The sequence below is a fragment of the Marmota marmota genome, unplaced genomic scaffold (assembly GCF_001458135.2).
Source record: "Marmota marmota marmota unplaced genomic scaffold, marMar, whole genome shotgun sequence".
In the NCBI taxonomy this organism is placed as follows: Eukaryota; Metazoa; Chordata; class Mammalia; order Rodentia; family Sciuridae; genus Marmota; species Marmota marmota.
Window position 1 is genome coordinate 1,706,571 of NW_025999928.1, and position 20,260 is coordinate 1,726,830.

Here is a 20,260-nt window from a genome sequence, read left to right on the forward strand (position 1 = left end):
GCAAATAACCCATTTCCTAAAGAAGAGGTCCATCTTCTGCTTTCAAGGTCAACCTGGGAAACTGGTCTCATCAATTGTGGCTTTCAAAATGATGAAATTAATTGTGTCTTTAAAAATTTATTTCCACCATCTTTTTCTTCTGATTAGAATATTAAAAGAAAAAAGTGTCTAAATCAAATGCAAAACTGGTTAAATACTTGCCTTGGCCTGGTTATAGTGTAAAGTAAATCAAGTGGCAATTTAATTCCCAATGAACATGTGACAACCATGGAGTTAAATATTAGATTTAAATAGGGCAGCTAATTCTCTGCAGAAATCACATTTGGGTCTTGATATGGGCACTCTTCCTAATTAACACATTTCTCTACTCTTAAATTCAGGTTTTGCTACTAAAACATGAGAAATTAATATTCATTCCCATATCCATTAATATAGTTGCTCATAAAAAGACCTTTTGGTTTCATCACCCTGAGTTCCTGAGGCTCAGGAATTTATGGATCAAAACCACACAAATTATCAAGGGGAAGAAATCCCATTAAAGCCAAACTTTAATAACCCCTCGAACTTTATATAAAGTTGTATCTTAAAAAGACTAGGTTATCCATCAATTTAGAATGGATAAATATATGAAGGTACAGTCCTCCCACAGAATATTTTAAAGTAATAAAAGGGAAAGAATTACTGCCACACACACAAAGTAACTCAATCTCAGCAACATGGTTAAATGAAAGATGGGAGATCTGGAATATATGTACCTTGAGTCCATTGATGTAGGTTCTGAAACAGGTGAGACTGAACAATCTTTTACTAGGGATATATAGGATACATTGCATTAGAAACAAAATAATAAAGAAAATGATTAATACAAAATTAAGGTAGTGATCTCCCTGGGAGACAAGGAAGAAACCAGTTACATCAAGAAAGAACCCATGAGGCAGTGGTGCTTCTTAGATGCTATAGGTTGAACATCTCTAATACAAAAATTCCAAATCCAAAATGCTTAAAATCCGAAAGTTTTTGAGCAACAACATGATACCACAAGAGGATAATTCCTCACCTGACCTTCTGTGACTGGTTGTCATCAAAATGTAAGCACACTAAACATATTGTATAAAATCACCTTCAGGCTATAGGTATAAGAAGTATAAAATAATCCGTGAATTTCATGTTTATATTTGGGCCCTATTTCCAAGATATCTCATTATGCATATGCAAATATTCCAAAATCCAAAAATATCTAAAATCCAAAACATTTCTGGTTTCATGCATTTTTGATAAGGAATGCTCAACCTTTAATGATAATCTGTTTCCTAAATGGATGCTGGGTTCATAGGTACTCATTTTATTATTCTTTAAAGTGCAGAGTGCTTTACATATTTTTGTTTTTAAAATTATAGTTCACAATCAAGAAGAAAATACTTTTAAAGAAAAATTATCAAAATACACCACGATACTAAAGCTGTACTTTGTCCTGAGTACCTAAGATGTATAAGGGTTCAGGAGGCAGACCAGGCCCACTCAGAAACTCAGGGAACTTATAAATGTGGAAATGTCACCAAGCCCTGGCAGTGAGGAGATGAGTTTAGGAATGAGGTCTTGGACCATCAAAGTTGTCTCAGAATGTTCTCTAAGGGAGTTAGAACCTCAGCTAGACCTTAAGGGTTAAGGGAGGCAGAAGGGAAGCAGAGAAATTATTTTTACCTTTATTTCTTATATACATCAAATCCTTGTTATGTTTACCACAATTTTAAATTTAAAAAGAGACTTTGTGGTGTAGAAAAAAAGTGGACTCTGAATTCAGATAGATTTGGGATCAAATCCAAGATCCCCATTGCCAGACCAAGAATGCTTGAAGTTCCTACAGACTTATTCACCATTTATAAAACACAAAGAAGGGTTCACAGGGTTGTGAGAATGAGCTAAGACAACATTGTTGGCGTCCAATTCCATGCTCTAGAGATCATGATCTCTCTATATATGTACATAGCTACTAGAGATTGAATCCAGAGACACTTTATCTGTATCTCAAGCCCTTTTTATTTTTTATTTTGAGACAGGGTCTTACTAAGTTGTTGAGGATCTCACTAAATTGCTGAGACTGGCCTCAAACTTGTGATCCTCCTCTTTCAACCTCCTGAGTTTCTGGGATTACAGGCATGTGCCACTCTACCCAGAAGAATCTTTTTTAAAAATAGTCTTCCCTGGGTATTTATGTGAGATTAGTTCCAGAAGCCCCCTCTGATACTAAAATCCAGGATGCTCAAGTTCCATATAAGCAGTGGTATAGTGTTGGTATATAATCTATGTATATCCTCCCCAATTCTTCAAATCAACTCTAGATTACTTTTAATACCTAATAGAATGTAATTGCTATACAAATAGTTGCTATACTGTATCATTTCAGGAATCACAAGAAAACAAAAGTCTGTACATATTTAGTACAGACATAATTATTATTTTTCCAAATATTTTCTATACAAACTTGTTTAATCCACAGATGTGAGAGTGAAAGATACAGAAGGCCGGCTGTGCTACCAATTTAGGGACAAAGAGTTCAAAAAAGATTCAGACTGGGGGAATCCCCTAGCTAAGGGATTAAACCTTCAAAGTGCTGGGCAAAGAGGCTCAAGCTTGTACTATTGTTTTGTCCTACAGAGTCTCCTTTTGAGTTACTTTATTAGCTCTGCCCTATCTTTTGCCTTTCTCTGGTTTCCACCTTGCAGCCAATGGGCTTATTAAGAACCCTTGACTGCCTCCTGCCTTGATCTCCATGAAGCATATGCATGAGTGACTTTGGCCAGCTCCAGAGCATAAGGAAAATAGCCTCTCTTCTTATTCATCTATTTTTGTCTCTTCTTAGCTATGGAGAGCCAAGGCCAGGACATTATTTTAGAAAGGGGCTAAGTAAGCCAGGCTTTAGACAGAGAATCATTTCTTGTATAAACAAAAGTAGTCACCAAGGTTCAACCAGGGTCTAGTGAGCTACCTCACTGGAAAACTGGAACTAGGGGGAGGCCAAAGTCTTTGCATAGATCTGCATTTTTTCTTGTCCTCTGAGGCTATCTCCCTTAGGAGTCTGTCTTCATAAAAATTGAGGGATTCCTGGGATCCCTCCGCCTTTCCCAGTGGATATTTGACCAACAAATCTGGCTTGCTGTTAATGTTAATTATTTCTTCATTTTTTCCTTTTCCCAGTCTGTAAAGCTCATTAGTCATATCTTGCAGCCAACAGCTAGTTCTCTGATTTTATCAAAAACAATGTTTGGGTTCTGGAAAGTAGCCAATAAAACCTGTGCCAGTCTTTGGGGTATGCTGTGAAGATGGAAAATGTGCTCCCCTTTGGTTCACAGTATGTGGAAGGAGAGAGGATCTTGGGTCTGCAAGTTCACAGGATATGCCCTTGAGTACCCACCCTCTGTCTTCACCTCAACAAACTTTAATTCCAAATTTTGTGTTTGTTTTACAGTTGTTCAGCACATCAAGCGACATAACATCGTTCTGAAAAGGGAGCTAGGTGAAGGAGCCTTTGGAAAAGTTTTCCTAGCTGAATGCTATAACCTCTGTCCTGAGCAGGATAAGATCTTGGTGGCAGTGAAGGTAAGAGAACATTTCAAAATGTCTCCTTATCCACCACAGTCACACTGATGTGTGGAAGTTTTTTTCTTTATTTTTTAATATTTTAGTGGCCAATTCAAGAGTCAGTTATGTTTATTATGGTGAATGTGTTCAAATTCCTTTACCTAAATGGGCAGTCAGAAGAATATTTGGGGTACATTCAACTGTTAGTGGTTCTGCTCAGGGGCAACCAACCAGTCCATAGGCCTTAAATAACTCTGAAATACCCATCCTTTTCCATGCTTCCAGAATTTTGGATGGAGATCAGTGGTGTCAGGAAGTCTTGGAGACTCTAACTTGTCTCCCCAGTTTTCTTGGAACTTATGCCATGCTCAGTTGAGTTTGTTGTATGTTGGAGATTCTGGAAGGGAGGAGGACTTCACTTCTGGCAGCCTGTTCCACTGAGTTCTCCTTTCATACTGTACCTTGTCTCTAGAATTCTTCCAAAGCCATAGGATTTTATAAGTGCAGGCTTGATTTCATCAAGGGGTGGGTGATGTCTCCTGTGGATTCCACCATCCCAGAAGACATGCAGTTTCTAGTAATGGAAAGAAGTCTGAGAGTCCTTTATCACAGTCATCCCCAAAAACTCAAAAAGAAGACCTTATTATTCAATAAGATAACATCATTAAAGGGGATAAAAAATCCATTGAGCTTTCTAAAATCCAAGGATTAACAAAAATAGCACAAAAAACTTTAGCAGATCTCTTATATATGCATTATCAAAAAGTTTTTAAAACCTCACTAAGGTATTAGGTAGCATATGCCAAGCACTTAAAAGAAGCATGCATTTATAAATTGAATTAAGAGCCAAATGATATGGATTTGGCTACCATAGTAAATGGTATTAACTCCTTGGTATAATATAAGATAGTTTAGTTTTGTTGTTGTTGTTGTTGTTGTTGTTGTTGTTGTTGTTGTGTTGTTTTGTATCTCTGCCAAACAAGGAACATTTGTATCAATGACGGGGTTTTGTTTGTTTATTTGTTTGTTTACTAGTTTTAACCAGGAAAACTTTTCATTTCTTTAAAATCAGGTGCATATTCCACTACTGGTATATTTAGCAATAGAAAAATTGTACATTTGTTCTTCTTGTTGAATGAAATTAACATGTTGCCAGGATGCTCCAAAACTCTCAGAGAAGGCTCCTAAGAGCTGCACTTTTCAGTGAATAAAGGGCAAACCCTTCTAGGGGTAATAAATCAATCAAGCAAACATCATCTCTCCCAAGACAGGAAAATGAACAGGAAGATTGAGAAAGGTGAAAGGGAAGGGGAAGTGAGATTCTAGAGAGATGTGAGGTCAAATGGGGTAGATGGTGTCAAAGTAAGAATCCTATTGGGAGTTCAAGAGATGTTTAATTCCTGCTGTTGCGATTACTTCCTCCTTTCTTTGATTTACTCAAAAAGTTTCGTTGTTATCTTTTTTTAGCACAAAATGTTCAGAACATTTGGCTGTGTTATATCTGTAGTTTTTGCTTTTTCCTTCTATTCCCACTACTTTTGGAGAAGTGGGACCAAAGGTGTCTCTATTTTTATAAATTCATAGACTGATCAAATGTTACAGTTGGAAGAATTTTAGGGAACATCTAATCCTAGCTGTGTGTTTAGGGGAGGAAACAGAAGACATGTTTTGGGACCATGTTTTGCACTGCTACTTAGAGGCTATCCAGGAAGCTAAGTCAAGCCTTCTGACTCTGAATTCACTTTATGATGTCACAGGTGGGACTGTGAGTTGGGGAAAATCCTGAAAGATTAAGGAATCCTACATGATAGTATAGGAATAACTGAGAAACCTCAGCCAGATACAGCTATAGAGCCAACAAATTTCTCAGTGGGTATAGCCTTTCATCTTAGTACCATCTTTTATTCTGTGCCTATTTCTCTATATTTTTTGCAATGCCCTTAAAGAGAGGGTCTTGCATAGCAAAATCTAGGATACCCTCAATCCATATGTTCTATTTCCTTCTGAACACATGCTAAAATATGACTTTAGGGATTGAATTACTAATAAGGCAGGGTTAACTGGTTGTGACGACATTTATCCTTGAACTGGCCTTAAAAAAGACCATTTCACTTTTTTGCCCACTGCTTGCTTCTCTTTGATTATATCATCTATCACTACTGTCAATGGGGCCCTTCTCTGGTTTAAATTCCAATGACAAATCTAATCCCATCTTGAACAGACCCAGGACCTAGTCTTCACATACTCTAACATACCTTTGGATTGCCAAATAAATTTTTTGCAAATTAGTGACCAATGATGAGTGTTTGCTCTTTAAACAACACTGGTTAAAAGGGGGGAGAGGGAGGATTCAACCCTTTATCAAATCCTGACTTCTCTCTGCTACTTTGTCTTCTTGTGGAAATTCAAATGAAGCTGTCGTCTCAAATAGAAAGAAAATAGGTCCTGCAGATTAAAAATTCACTCTAATTTCATGTTCACAAAACTAAGAATTCTCATCTCAATGACCTTGAATGTGAATGTTGAAATTAGAGGTTTTGCTTATGTTAGCTAGAGTAATTTCACACTTCAGAGAGGGTACCCATTTAAACTTTCTGGAATTCAGAGGCTGAAACCATGTAAGGAATAAGTTGGATCTTCCACAAGCTCCAGGGTAAACTAGTTCAGAATAACCTATGGACCTTTCACAGAGCTGCCTCTCTTCAGCTTACTGTGTTCATTTTTATGGCTTTGGGCCAAATGAAAGCATATTCAAAAGGCTAAATGAGCCTGGGAGGAAACTGTCTATGGTTTAGCCTTAACTACTATTAAGGGATTTTTAAAGAAATGAAGCAAACTGAGCACAGCTTTCAGGACTGCACAGCCTCTCACCTCTGTGGAGTGGCTGCCGGGTTGCTTCTCTTCCATTGGAGGCACTTGGGGATGTTTGACAGCCTTTCTGCTGTTGCCTAGCAACCCTTGCAGCATTGATTATGCATGGTAAGAAATAGCAGCTATTGTCCTTTTCCCTTCTCTAGAAAGAGCTGACTTTGGGTTGCAATCTAAGGCTTTACATTCAGATTGACAGACGTCAGATTCCTATTAATTCTGATGTTGATTCTCTCAAATTATTTTAGAGCTTGAGAGATCCACAGGAAATAGCTTTGGGTAGATGTGGTTCTGAGGCACATGCAGGCATTCAAGGGTACACAGGAACTGTGTATGCCTCTCCTATGACTCTTGCTTGTTTGGATTTAACCGGATTGCCCTTTTCTTGATATTTTTGGATGACCTTTGTTTTTCAGTGGAATGTATTTGTCGACAGTTTTTTCCCTTTACACTGAATTACAATTGAAGAGCCCATAGAGAGGATGAGAAATTGAGAAACCAGTCTTTGATCGAACCTAGTTACTTTACCTTTAAGTAACTCGATCGCCAAGGAAACGCTTCCTCACAGTTTCCCTGCATTAACTGTGGGTGCATTAGCTATTTTTGGCTCCATCCAACCTGCATTTCAATAGCTACAATTCCTACAACATTTTGTTGTGCCATGAATGCAAGTTGATTTTTGTTTTTTTTTTTAAATATACCCACAAGTCTGCTTTGTAGGATTCATGGCTTCTCCTCCCTCTCCTCACTAGCTCAGGTGTATTTTTATCAACATAGAATGCTGAATGTAAGATCTGAGATATCATATATATAACCAAAAACCTCATGTTTTATAGATGAGAAAATCGAGACCCGGGGAAGTTGAGTGACTTCCTCAAGGTGTCAGTTAAAGGAGTTGGAGGTGCTGCCCAGGAAGAAGTGGTGGCAAAATAAGAAATGGTGAAATCTGAGTTCAGCAGACACTTTCTGCTTTAGTCAGCTGTTTTGTTGCTGCAAGCAAAAGACCTGACAAGAACAATGTAGAGGAGGAAAAGTTTATTTGGGGGCACATGGTTTCAGATATCTCAGGCCATTAGGTGGCTGACCCTATAGCTCTGGGCCCAAAGTGATGTGAGGCACAACATCATGGCAGAAGGGCATAGCCAAGAAAAGCAGCTCAGGACATTGCTATGAGCAGCACAGAGTTTTGTTTACCAGGGACAAAATATAAACCCCAATGTCACACCCCCAGTAAGCTACCTCATCCAGCCACACATTACATGCCTACAGTTCCGTTCCAGTTAATCCATATCTATAGATTAATCCAGTGACTAGGTTAAGACTTTCACAACCCAGTCATTTCACTTCTGAAAATTCTTGCATTGTCTAATGTATAAGCTTTTATGGAACTAAATACTTTCTTTGGGATCTCACTACTTTTTTTATGTTTCTCAATTCCTTTTTGTCAAGGAAATAATGGTGTTTTTCAGCACCAAGCAATTTGGAAACATGAACTGATGGATTCGCTAGCACATTACCAGAAGGCAGGCCCAGAGTAGCACCCAATATACTGTTGCCATTGTCATGTTTGTATGACCCCCAACCAGCTCCTTGTTCCAACACTCTGTTTAGTTTGTCTCTTTGGAAGACTTTCCTTTGACTGCCCTCCCTAGCCAAATCAGACCTCTGTGATATATGCCATTAAGGCACTTATACATGCCCTTTATATGTTATATATAATAAATCTGTGGGCTTAGAGTAGCATATTAGAGTGGCATGTTCTCTTGGATGTTAACCAGGTCTTTTAACATATTGCCTAACATGTAGTACCATGCAATAAATGCTTATGGAATGAATTAAGGGATGGATGGGCAGATAGATGGATGGATGGATGGATGGATGGATGGATGGATGGATACACAGACCATGGAAATAGTTGTCTTTTGGTGAAGTTGGTAGTTGAACATTTCTAGGCAAGGAAATGATTTGATTAACTATTAATAGAGCTGAAAGAAACTGTAAAGGTGAGAAATAATAATGTAATCTCATGATGAATCATTTTAGAAATGATTGAATAAATAGATGGACACTTAGTTAGCTTAACTTCCATGTTCTGCCAATGAGGAAGCAGTAACATGAAGAAGATTAGGGTCCCATCCAATGTCACACAGCTTGAATAAGGTCATCGAGTGTTATACCTAGGACTCACACTCAATCCAGTGTTCATTTTGTACCACATTGTCATTTATTGAAATTTACATGAGCTTTAGTACACCAAATTGAGGAAATTCAACACAATGCTACTTATCAAATAATGCAACGGAGTATGTTATGCTTATTTGTATGCAATGATGAGAGATACTTTCATGTTCTCCCAAGTGGAAATTTAATTCAAGGGAATTAGTGGAAACAGGAAAACTGGATTCCTGAGGGAGTGTTTTGACCTCAGGGAAATTCAAGCAAAACTTCATATTCAGCTTTCATAAAAGAAACTACATGATGTTCATTGGAAACCCAACTCCAACTAGTTAAACAGAAAAGAGAATTTATTGGCTACTAGAAATCCATGCTACTAAAAAACCTGCCTACTATTATCCTAACTCCAGACACTGCTGGATCCAGGGAATCAATAGTTTTGTTCTCTCTCTCTTTCTCTCCCTCTCTCTTTCTGTCAGTTCTTCTTTCCTTCCTATTAGTTTAATTCTCAGGCATATTATTTTTACATTGTGGTAAAGACTTTCATCCTTGCAACTCAACAGAGAGAGCTTTCCTTCTCAACAATATGCAAACGTGCAAGGGATAATTCCTACTGGCTTGTCTTGGGTTGTGTCACGAGAGCCTCTGACCAGGAAAAGGAATATTATGATCATCTATACCCAACCTCAAAATGGAATATATGTCAGCTCTACCAAATACACATGGACTGAACATGGGAAATTATTGGTTCCCTGGAAGAATATTAGAGGAACTCTTGCCAAAAGAAGGAGGAAAAAGATCTAACAGGAAAAAAAAAAATGAAAGATGACCAACTCAAATGGGAACTGCAGGATAGTGAGACCTCATTGTGACTGGAACAGTTGGTTTCTAAAAGCTCACTCCAGATCTGAGGTAGCTCTTGTGACTGTCCCTTCTTTATCTTCTCAGCAGGAGACACCAGGGATTCTCCTTTGGGCTTCCCTGCTAATGCAGTGCAGCTGTCTCTTGCCTCTGCTGCTCCCTGTTATTTGGCTGCTATTTCCACACTAACTACTGATCACACTGTCTCTATGACTCACATTCTAATTCCCCAAGAAGGGAAATACTGTGGGTCCAATAATCCAAATTGACTCTGCAGTGCTGCTTAGTCTTCCTCCCAGGCCACCTACCTGCAACCCAATCATCCAAGGTGGTTTTGGAACAGCAAACAAAACAAAAACAAAAATAAATGAAAAAGAGCATCAAGAATATATTAACTCCACCTCTACCCAGGCAAGTTCATTTTAAAGACAGATGACTGTTTTCTTTCTCTCCTTCGTTCTATGCTATGACAGTCATAGTATCGGTCCTTCCATACTGAGTTGTTATGAACTTCCTCTCCAGTTCCTCTTCCTGTATTTCCTTTACACTTTTACATTTTCACTGGTGTGTAAAATTCTTGTCCCCACAAAATGGAAATTTATGAGAGTATTAGAATGTTTCAAAGGACATTTGTTAATAAATTGCCTTACAAATAGTTTGCATAGTTTAACGGGACACAATAACTATCAATTCTATCTTTACAAGGCTCTGGGAACAGAACTTTAAATGGTGTTTTTGTTAGAAATTTTGATCATGTTTATTGTTCAGATGTTGCTTAATAGGTTTCTTTTGCTCTCTGGTATAGGTGAACTCCTTCCTGGTGTGTGTGTGTGTGTGTACACATACATCTGTGTATGGTCGTGAATATTTGTAAAACAGAGATTAGGGTATTCTTTGTAAGAATCCCTCATGCACTTGAATTAGGTAGGACTCAGTTATGAATTATTTCATTAAGATCCCTTTACTAGTAACTTCAACTTTTGATCAGGGATCTGGTTTTTGTCCTGTTGATCACTTACTTTGGTGGGTGGCCCACTTTATGACTCATCTCCAATTTACCACATCTTTTCAGAGAAGCTAAAACTAAGATGGAACATCTCACTATCTCACTTTAACTAGGAATTGAGATTAGACCATGGCAGCAAGAGCATCAGGTCCTAGCCACCAGACCACCAGGGCTGTAGTCACATCACTCTAGTGAGAACTCTTCCGATCAAACAGCCTGAGGGTTCACTTCACACCTTTTTATCTTTGGGAAGTCTGCATTGAAATAGTTGTGCTGCCTTGTAACTTGTTTTAATGTATCAAAAGCAAATAACTTGAACTACCAGCTCCATTATATCTAGTGGAATTGTCTTGAATAATTTTTCATTGGTATATTCAAGACTTGTAAATATATTGCAGTTGTCCATATTGGAAGTCAACTTCTGATTTACTCTTTTGATTCAATATTTATCTAATATCACAATTGGCATGACATTTCTTTCAAAGAAAACATTTTTAATATGCAACTTGATGTAATATGTAAGAATAAACCATCAATTTATCCCCTAAATTATTGCAAGTACTTTGAAGTATGTGAATTAGAACTTAACCTTATGGTTCTTTTTGGATGATCAACTTGTTGGATATGAGCCCTAAGAGCCAACATAGCTATGAAAATAAACATAGTAGTAGTCGGCATCCAGACTTTGAATCTTGTTTGAGGCTGTCACTTGGTACAGTAATTGAAGTCCTTTCTAAGGCCAGTTCCTTACAATCAATTGAATTGATGTACACACTGTGTTGTTTTCTGGCAAAGAGAGAGTACCATTTGACTGTTTGTGATTATTATCTATGATTACTTAGTTTAATATTTCTAGAGATATTGGGAGCTATGTGTTGTGATATCTGTAGTTTCTAAGATTTTATTTCTATCAAGTTATTTCTTTCTCTGAGTTTTAATGAACTTTAATAAACTGAGTTTTAATATTTCTCCTGTGTTAGTTTTGTTTTGTTGTGACCAAAATACTCGACACAAATAACTTAAAAGAAGAAAGGTTTGTTTTATCACATTGTTTCAGAGATTTCAGAACATCCTGGTGGAAGGACATGGTAGATTAAAGCTGTTCAGTTCACAGCAGCCAGGAGCAGAGATACAGACAGACACACATATATGTGTACATGGTGGAAGAGGGAGAGAAAAGAAGTTGGGTACAAGACACTCTCCCAGTGACCTGTTTAACCCAAATAAGCCCCTCTGTCTATAGTTTCTACCACCTCCCTGTAGTTCATTCAGCCATCAATGAGTTAATGCACTGATGAGATCAGAGCCCCCATATTCCATTCACTTCCCACGTGAACCAAGCCTTCAACACGTGAGATTTTAGTGAACACTCCAGATCCAAACGGTAACAACTCCCAAGTTCACTTGTGTAAGAATTTGATAGATGCTATCTGTATCTTAAGGAAGAATCTATCAGTTAGAAAACTTGTGACCAATGCTTAAGAATTGTGATGAAGGCTTGCCGCAGTCTGGCTGGGCACAAAATAACCGAGCCACCACAAAGCCTATGGCTTTCAGCAAAGGCTTACTCTAAATCCTTGGCTAATCATTACTTTTACAACTTTACAAGAAATGTCTGCCTTAATTCTACTTCAGTTGTATATGTTAGAGGTACTTCCAGCATTCCCAAGACCCACTAACAACCCTCACAGCTGACTTCCTAGAACAGTATTATCCAATAGAAGGATGATGTGAACCACAGTGAAAGCTGCACTTATAATTTTGAATTTCCAAGTGTACACAGCAAAAAAGTAAAAAGAAACAGATGAGACATATTTTATTAATGTAGTTTAAGTCAACATGTATATAATATTATCTATCACTTCAACATATGATTAATATAAAATATTAATGAAATATTTTAAATTATTTTGTTCATATCAAGTTTCCAAAATCTGTTATTTTTCAACTGAAGCAAATCTAAATTTGGAATAATCATGTTACAAATGATGATTACTGATATGTGTCTGCTACCATGTTGGAAAGTGCATATCAAGAACATATCAAAGTAGTAAAGATTATCCATTAACAATAGACTCCACTGAATGATCCTGACCCAGAGGAACTTTGGCACATTAATCGCACATTCTCGTACATCTTGGTTGCTTGATTTGGGAGTTTTTTCATTTTCTTGATACATTTCAAATGCTATGATGGACATTGTGCTTAGGGAGGTCTTATCATAATTTTTTTGATATTTTACCTTTCACCTTAACAAAGACACTCTGTTTCTATGATCTCTAAAAGATACAACAGAAGAATAATACGAGATAAGTATTTTTAAAAGGTCACAATCTCTATTTCATCTTGTCTTTCCTTAAATCACCTATACTTTGAAGTGCATGATCATTCTAATTCTGCAGTATCCTATCATGCCAATGTTTCAAAGCAGGCTTCCTCCCTAACTACCTTCCCATTAGCCTTAATATTTTCCCTTGCATTTAAGATGCCTTTTTTTTAAAATTTGTTCTTTTTAGTTATACATAACAGTAGAGAATATTTTTGACATATTTATACAAACATGGAGTACATCTTATTCTAATTAGGATCCCTGTCTTATGTGTACATAATGTGGAGATAATCTGACATAACTTTTCCTATGTACTTATATGAATACACCTCAGGTGACTTTTTATTTTCCTTATTTCCATTTCTCCTTCATTTGTTTCTAAGTTTTGTGCTAAAATTTATTTCGGGCTACTCTATTATTCCAACTGTGAATCAACATGTACTCCAGGTAGTATCTTATCGTAGCTCTGAATGAGACCTCTCCCTAGAGAATGTCTTCAGAAAGGATGGCAGCTTTGGAGTGTCAGGAAATATACTGTGAATAAGAAGAGCTGGAGCTGCAAGGTGGGCATTAGGAGTAAGAAAATAGCAATATTTAATCATTGGGCAAATATGCCTGTCAAAATGAAACTTAAGTGGAGGGGAATTTCAGGGAGGGAAAATGCCCCCCTCCATATTCATGGCCTCAGTGCATTGCCAAGGGACTCAGGGAACCGGCCAAGCCTCACATAATTGAGTAACATGACAATCAGCCATGGTACTGTAACAGAGATGATTTTTATAAATAGGGTTGATAGCAGGATTTTCCAGCTTCTGATTGCTGTCTGGCTATGGTTCCACCCTTAGAAAAATTGTCCTTAGAGTGCCAAATTCAGAAGATGATTTTGCCTAAGTTGTTACTGCCATATTTTCTGAATCTCTTAAAATAGAATTGAATCATAATTTTGAAAAAGGACCCAACATGCAAAAATGGATGGGCATATAGGATGAGGCTAGGTTTATGAGATGTGCTTGTCCCATGAATAGTAAAATCTCTCCTAAGTCCAAAAATTTTACTGAAGCACAACTTTTGACATTGCACTAATTCAGAGTGGGCTCCTTTTCATCATATTTGCTTTGGGGACATAAAAATATTAGATCCTTGTTAACTTTTTCAAGGTGGTGTTACCCCAAAGAAAACCCTGTCCTCTCTCCCTCTTTTTTTTCTCCCTCCCTCTCCCTTTCTCTCCCATACCCATACACACTATAGCATTTGAACAAAATGATTTTACCAAGAATTTGTTCATGACTTGTGACAATGACCTAAAAGTATTAGCGCTTTTTCCAACTCATTTAGACTGCCATTCAGGAAGAGGTGATAACCCCTAGCAGCACTACCCCCTCATGCCTTGAGTTAGACCCTGTGCCTTATTATGTATTTTGTTGGCATTTGTGGACCTTATGTAAGCAAATTGAATGCAGGTCTGGCTTCACATTCAAATCCTTCTTTACAAGGATGCTGGGAGGCATCCCAGCTTACAATAAATACCACCCCCTCCCTTCCATGGTCCCTGGGAAATAGGTGATATTGTTTCCCTCACTTTGTAGGGGAGAAAAAAACAGTTCAGAGGTACAGGACAGAGCCAGGATTTGAGCCTGGCTCTTTCAATTCTAAGCCAAAATGCCTTCTGATAGGGTACTCCACTGTGAGGATTTGCACTTGACTGGAAGAACAGGGGGAACTCCTTAGGGGAGTGCATTCATTGGGCAGCCCTTTTCAATCTTAGAAGCAATTTCATCCATCTTTTTTCTTTTTCTGGTCCTTCCTTCATTTCTACTCTTTACATATATGCATCTTTCACTTCCAGAGACCGTTCACTTTCCTTCCTTTCCTACACTCTTTTCTCTACTTTAAACAGACCTTGTTGTATCAGGAATTCTTTCAATTGCTTGACACTGGGTTAGGCAGCCAGTGATAAAAAAGGTGAATGGAACACACTTCCACTTTCAAAGGCAGGAGTCGAGATAGATATGTATCAAAAAACATAATTCAAGTCTAGTGCAAGGAATACTATGATGTATGCATTTTGCTCCTTGAGCCTAAGGATAGGACTTGGCATATGTCATTTCCATCCCCATCTCTTCCAAGTCCATCTCCTTGCCTCATCTGCTATTTTGCTACTGAGAAGTTCAGCAAAACAAAACAAGAAAACAAGCAAATGAAAAAATTTCCAAAAGCCTGCCCTTGGATAAAACCAACCTAAACAAACCGTCAAGATAGGCACATCATTCCTCCTGACTCACAGGGATGAAACCACACTAACCAGATCCAACCAGGCTAACTAACTCTGGGAGACATAGGGGATGGTGATGAGCCCTATTTCTGCAGATTCAACGGAGCAGAGACCCAGGATCAAGTTCTTAGTGTTAGCAGTTAGACATGAGCAGTGGGTCCACAGTTTAAGAAAATACTTAGTACAGAACAATTCAGTTAATCAGCAGCCCTGACTCAGTGGTTTTTGCAAGATCTGACAAGACAGCTACTTCAGGACCCTGGCCTGATCTCATTGCAGGTATTATCTACTCTTTGGTGTCACTGGCAACTGTTCATTTTGTTATTAAATGAATAAATGTACCGTTTCTATGGCAATGGCCCCCATCAAAGCTTTATGGCTTTTCTGAGCACTTGAGGATCCAATTCTGCTCACTTTCCCTAGCAGAACCAGTAGTGCTTATGATGACAGAAACCACATGCTAAAGTGAAGATAGCGAACGGTAGTCCCAGAATTTGACTGGGAAGCCACTCACTGCCTCTGGTTTAATGGAATTGATAGCTATGATTTTGTTTCCTTGGGTCAGGTCACCACTGGAAAAAGAACTTTAAATCCTGCGAAATAAAGCAGTTAAGCAAAATTCTAGATTCTCTGAGGCTCCCAGCTGATGATGCTTTGTGATCTTGCACTGTCTCTATCATCCTAATGTTTTCTTGATGATGACACAAGGCAAGCCCTGAAAACTCATTGATATCCTCTGTGGAAAGAGGCCCTAGGCATGGGAATTTGCATATTGAAAACTCGTCCTGTGATGGACATGGTGATGAGTTGCTCAGCACCCTCCCCCTGGAAATGAAGGACTTGCTTCTCCAGTTGCTGGGGAAATTCCAACCAACAAACAGTCCTCAGAAGCCTGCCCCATTAGGGGACTTAGCAATTCCATTCAAGGTGATATCTCTCTCTGGAGATGATCCCCATACAATGATTGGATAATAAAGAGCTATAATGACTTAGCCCCCTTGACACAACTCAGGACAGCTCTGTAGGTCCATCCTATAGAACAGAGGAGGATTCTGTGAGATTGCATCACAGTTCAGCTTCACCCTCTGTCCAACCTTTTGGGCAGGTACTGATCCTAAGAACATGCTTTAATGAATGTCTCACATCCTAATCATCATCTCAGGTCTCTCCCCAGGGAACTTAGCCTATGGCATATCCTTAGATCTACAGGTGGTTCATATCGGGAGTATCCCCAGAGGAAGAGTCAAGTTAAGGCAGCCACCTGGAAAATGACCACCAGGACCTGGCGGTATTCTTGGACATGCTGTTGAGTTTTACAGTCCATACAAATCTGTTCCAATGCTTAATTTAAGTGAACATGAATGTTCACATTTGCTGTCTAACCTTGATAATGACTAGGCATTATCAATCCCCCTGCAGAAGGATTCACATACTCACATGCCACCTCAACTAAGGGTCATTCTCATAATTTCTTTCTCCTTATCCCTCAGTTTAAAGCAACCACTCTAAACTCTATTCCTCTCAGAATTTGGTTTTCATGGCTTTATAATTCATTCACCAACATCGATTGAATAAAACCTTCTATGTGCCTTGCACTGTGCCCAGAGCTGGCAATGCAGAGATGGAGATGGCACAGAGATAGATCTCTCACACAGTATTAGTGGTCAGATGTTCAAAATTAGTTTCATTAAGATAAAATCAAAATGTCAATAGTGCAGGTTCCTCCTAAAAGTTCTAGAGTAGAATTCATTTCCTTGTGTAAACTAGATTTTTGAGGCCATCCATATTCCTTGGCTTATTAACCCTTCATCCATTTTCAAAGCCAGGTGCATAACATCCTTTCTTCCCTCTAACCTTTATTTCTGATCTTTAGACCTTCTCTGTCTTTGCTCTTATAAGGACTCTTGTTTGATATTGGACCACCAGCTGATCCAGGCTAATTGCCTCATATCAAAATCCTTAATTATATCTGCAGAGCTCCTTTCACTATGGAAAGTAGCATATTCACAGCTTCTGGGGGTTAGGTTATAGACAATGTTGAGGGGGGTCATTATTCAACCTCCAACACCAGTGACCACACCCAAAATGGTATTCCAGGCATAGGAATGAGCATGTCCAAAAGTAAGGGGGCACAATTTTTTGTGATTTGGGTGGCTACAGATATTTCATAAAGCAAAACCATGATTTTCGGAGAAGAGTCAAGGGATCATGGTGCACAGACATGGAGGAGAGATGGTTCATTCAGGACACTGGTTTTGAACTTTGTTTATAGTTATTTACATAAGCTTCTTATCTCCCTATTCATCCATAAATACAAAGGGTCAGGATCAGGGCCAGTGTCTTCCTGATGCCCCTATAGCCCTGGCTTAGTGTGGCTTATGACAAGACTCAGCACATTTATATGACATCAACAAATTCCAGATTTACTAGGGTGCTGTGGTGTTGGGGTAGTTTGAGCAGAGATCCAAAGGCATCTGAACCAGGTTGGCATGCTTCTGAGTTTCTTCATTTTGGCAGTATTACCAGTCTTGCACATCACTGGGTGGGGACAGTTCTTGAGCTGGTGACGTGTGTGAGCACAGGTTGGAGACAGCTTTGGAGTGTCACATACATTAAAAGTGATCCCTGTTGAAACTGGAAGATGGGTCTATGAAGGCTCATTGCATCCTTCTTCTGACTGAACATTTTCATAATGTAAAATATCTTAAAGATTACTTTAGCAGAAGTGAACTGCAAACAGCATCAAAGAAAGCTCAACAGGCCAAGAGCGAAGAGAAGCCCAAGAATCACTGGGCCCAGAACAGGGTTAAAAAGCATGAAGACTGTAAAGTGACTCCTGTCTGTAACTTAATGAAGGAACTTCTGTGAAAGTGCTTTATAAACTGTAAAGCTCTACATACCCATAAAGGATTATTCTTCAGTTATTAATAATAAACATTATTTCTTCAGGAATTAGGCTGTTTTCCAATCTTTTATGTAATAAAGGAGATAAATGTTCTTCTAGAATTCTTAGGACCCACTGATATAATTCCTTCTTGCAGCAAGCAACCTTCCCTTTGATGTCCCTGGTTTAACAGGTGTTGGTTTTCTCCTGTCTCTGCCTCTCCTCCTCAGACTCTAAAGGATGCCAGCGACAATGCACGCAAGGACTTCCATCGAGAGGCTGAGCTGCTGACCAACCTCCAGCACGAGCACATTGTTAAGTTCTATGGCGTCTGTGTGGAGGGTGACCCACTCATCATGGTCTTTGAGTACATGAAGCATGGGGACCTCAACAAGTTCCTTAGGTACAGTAAGGAGTGGAGGGGAAGGTGGGCTGGAAGAGGGAATAGGACTTCCCAGCTCAGGCAATTTGTAGCAGAAGATATGGTGTTCCTGGTAAGGGTGAAGGGATCTTTCTTTGGAACAGTATTTTCTGATAACAACAGCAACACATGCCAGAGAAAGGAACTGGACAAAAAAAAAAAGGCAAGGATATTATTATTTTTATTTTTCTTAAATCAACTAATTCTACATAATGTTGCTAATGATTCAATTTCATGTAACTTGCATATATTGAGCATATTATGATACATGACATGTGCACTGGAGATGGGTCTTAGTGGGCATATATGAGTTGCCAGGTGCATAAGAGAAGAATATTATTTAAGGCCAAGGAACAATAAGAACTAAGGTACCAAGATGCCACCATGAAAGGTGTGGTCAAGTGAGAACAAAGAGTATGGGGTTACCAGACTATGGAATGAACCTGGGGAGATAAAGTAGAAAAATAGCTGGAGCATGTTGTTTGGACTTTATTCTGAGGACATGAAGACCAACCAGGTCAGTAGTTCAGTGGATCTACAGTGGAAGAAACAGAACCCAAAGAGCCAAATCTTATAAACAAAAGAGGTAGGATGATATTTGGTGAAACCATTGAAGCTTTGGGATCATGGTTATTGCAAAGACTCCAAGATCATTAAAACATGGACAGGTTCAACTTGACGGACTTTGTGGTAAGCAGGGTCACAAAAGAAATCAAGGCAAGGAAGGGAAAAGTGGATGCAAAAGGGAGTCATTGGGTTATTAAATAGGATTGGGGTCATTTGGATTTCTAGCATTGTCCTGGGGTTTTAATTCACTGTTGGCTTCTCAAGAAGTTCCTTTCCTCCAGCAATGGGAGGAGGAGGCACAAGAAAGGAGACAGCTCAGAATGAGCAGAATCTGATGCAAGGAAAGGTAAAGTGTTTTTGGAAAAGCAAGACTAACTCACAAAATATGAGGGATTCTAAGAGTGACCTCTGAGGAGACATAGTGGCAAGAAAATATGAGCAGAGATTTTGGCCTTCAGACAGAGTTGAGGTTGAATTTGAACTCTAGTTTTTATTAATTGAGTAACCTCCTGGCTGTTCTGATGAGAATATTGAACTAGCCAGGGAGCCATGAGAAAGGAACTAGAAATTTTTTATCCTAGAAGCAAACAGAAAGTGTTCAATAAGCAGCCAGATGCTTGATTCTGCTAGTAGCAATTTCTACCAGTAACCTGGCTGCCTCAGAGAAATCACAGGAGTTTGATAAGATGAAGGAAGTTGGTGGCTACTCTGGAAGGATTTATTGAAAGCATTCTCATTTTGTATCTGTCTTGAAAGAGAAGTAATACATGATGTCTGATACCCACTGGTCAAGGAAACCAAGTAATATCTTTATTTGAACTAATCAGGGGCACAAATAGAGGTACTAGATGCAAGATGATGAACCTGAAGAATCTGAAGTCCTGATAATAACAGGAGACTTATGTTCTTCTTCCTTTTCTGTATTAGCTGCTATTGTCCCACAAGTGGGTTTTTGGTCTACTTTGCTCAGTGATCTCTGTTCCTGGGGGTTTTGAGTTAGATTTCTAAGTCTATACTGGCTCTAACATCCTATTCATGCTATGTCCTTTCAAATTTGGCTGGCTCTCATTTTTGACAGAGTAGTTAGTGTACTGCCTAACTACTATATCTTGATATCTAGATAGCATAACTTAAGAGAAACAGGAAAGATGTTAGAGGCACATCTTTCCACTGACCACTTGCCCTTTTTGGCCTGATTCCTTACCTGTAAAATGGGTATAATATGTATCTCAAGTACAAGTATGGGAACTCTTGTGAAGAAAGGTAATCAACAAAGGTTTTCCCCATAACCCTTCATC

At 38.7% G+C, this 20,260-nt stretch overlaps 1 protein-coding gene across 4 annotated transcripts in view; it reads left to right on the forward strand.

Annotated features, from left to right (window-relative positions):
- Positions 1-20,260, forward strand: part of Ntrk2 (neurotrophic receptor tyrosine kinase 2) — a 369,930-nt gene that overhangs the window by 277,510 nt on the left and 72,160 nt on the right. For all 4 annotated transcript variants that reach the window (XM_048800437.1, XM_015506092.2, XM_048800436.1 and 1 more), the window contains 2 exons: positions 3,467-3,597; positions 18,205-18,377. In XM_048800437.1, the coding sequence (XP_048656394.1) occupies positions 3,467-3,597; positions 18,205-18,377 (304 nt within the window). The remainder of the gene's footprint in view (positions 1-3,466; positions 3,598-18,204; positions 18,378-20,260) is intronic.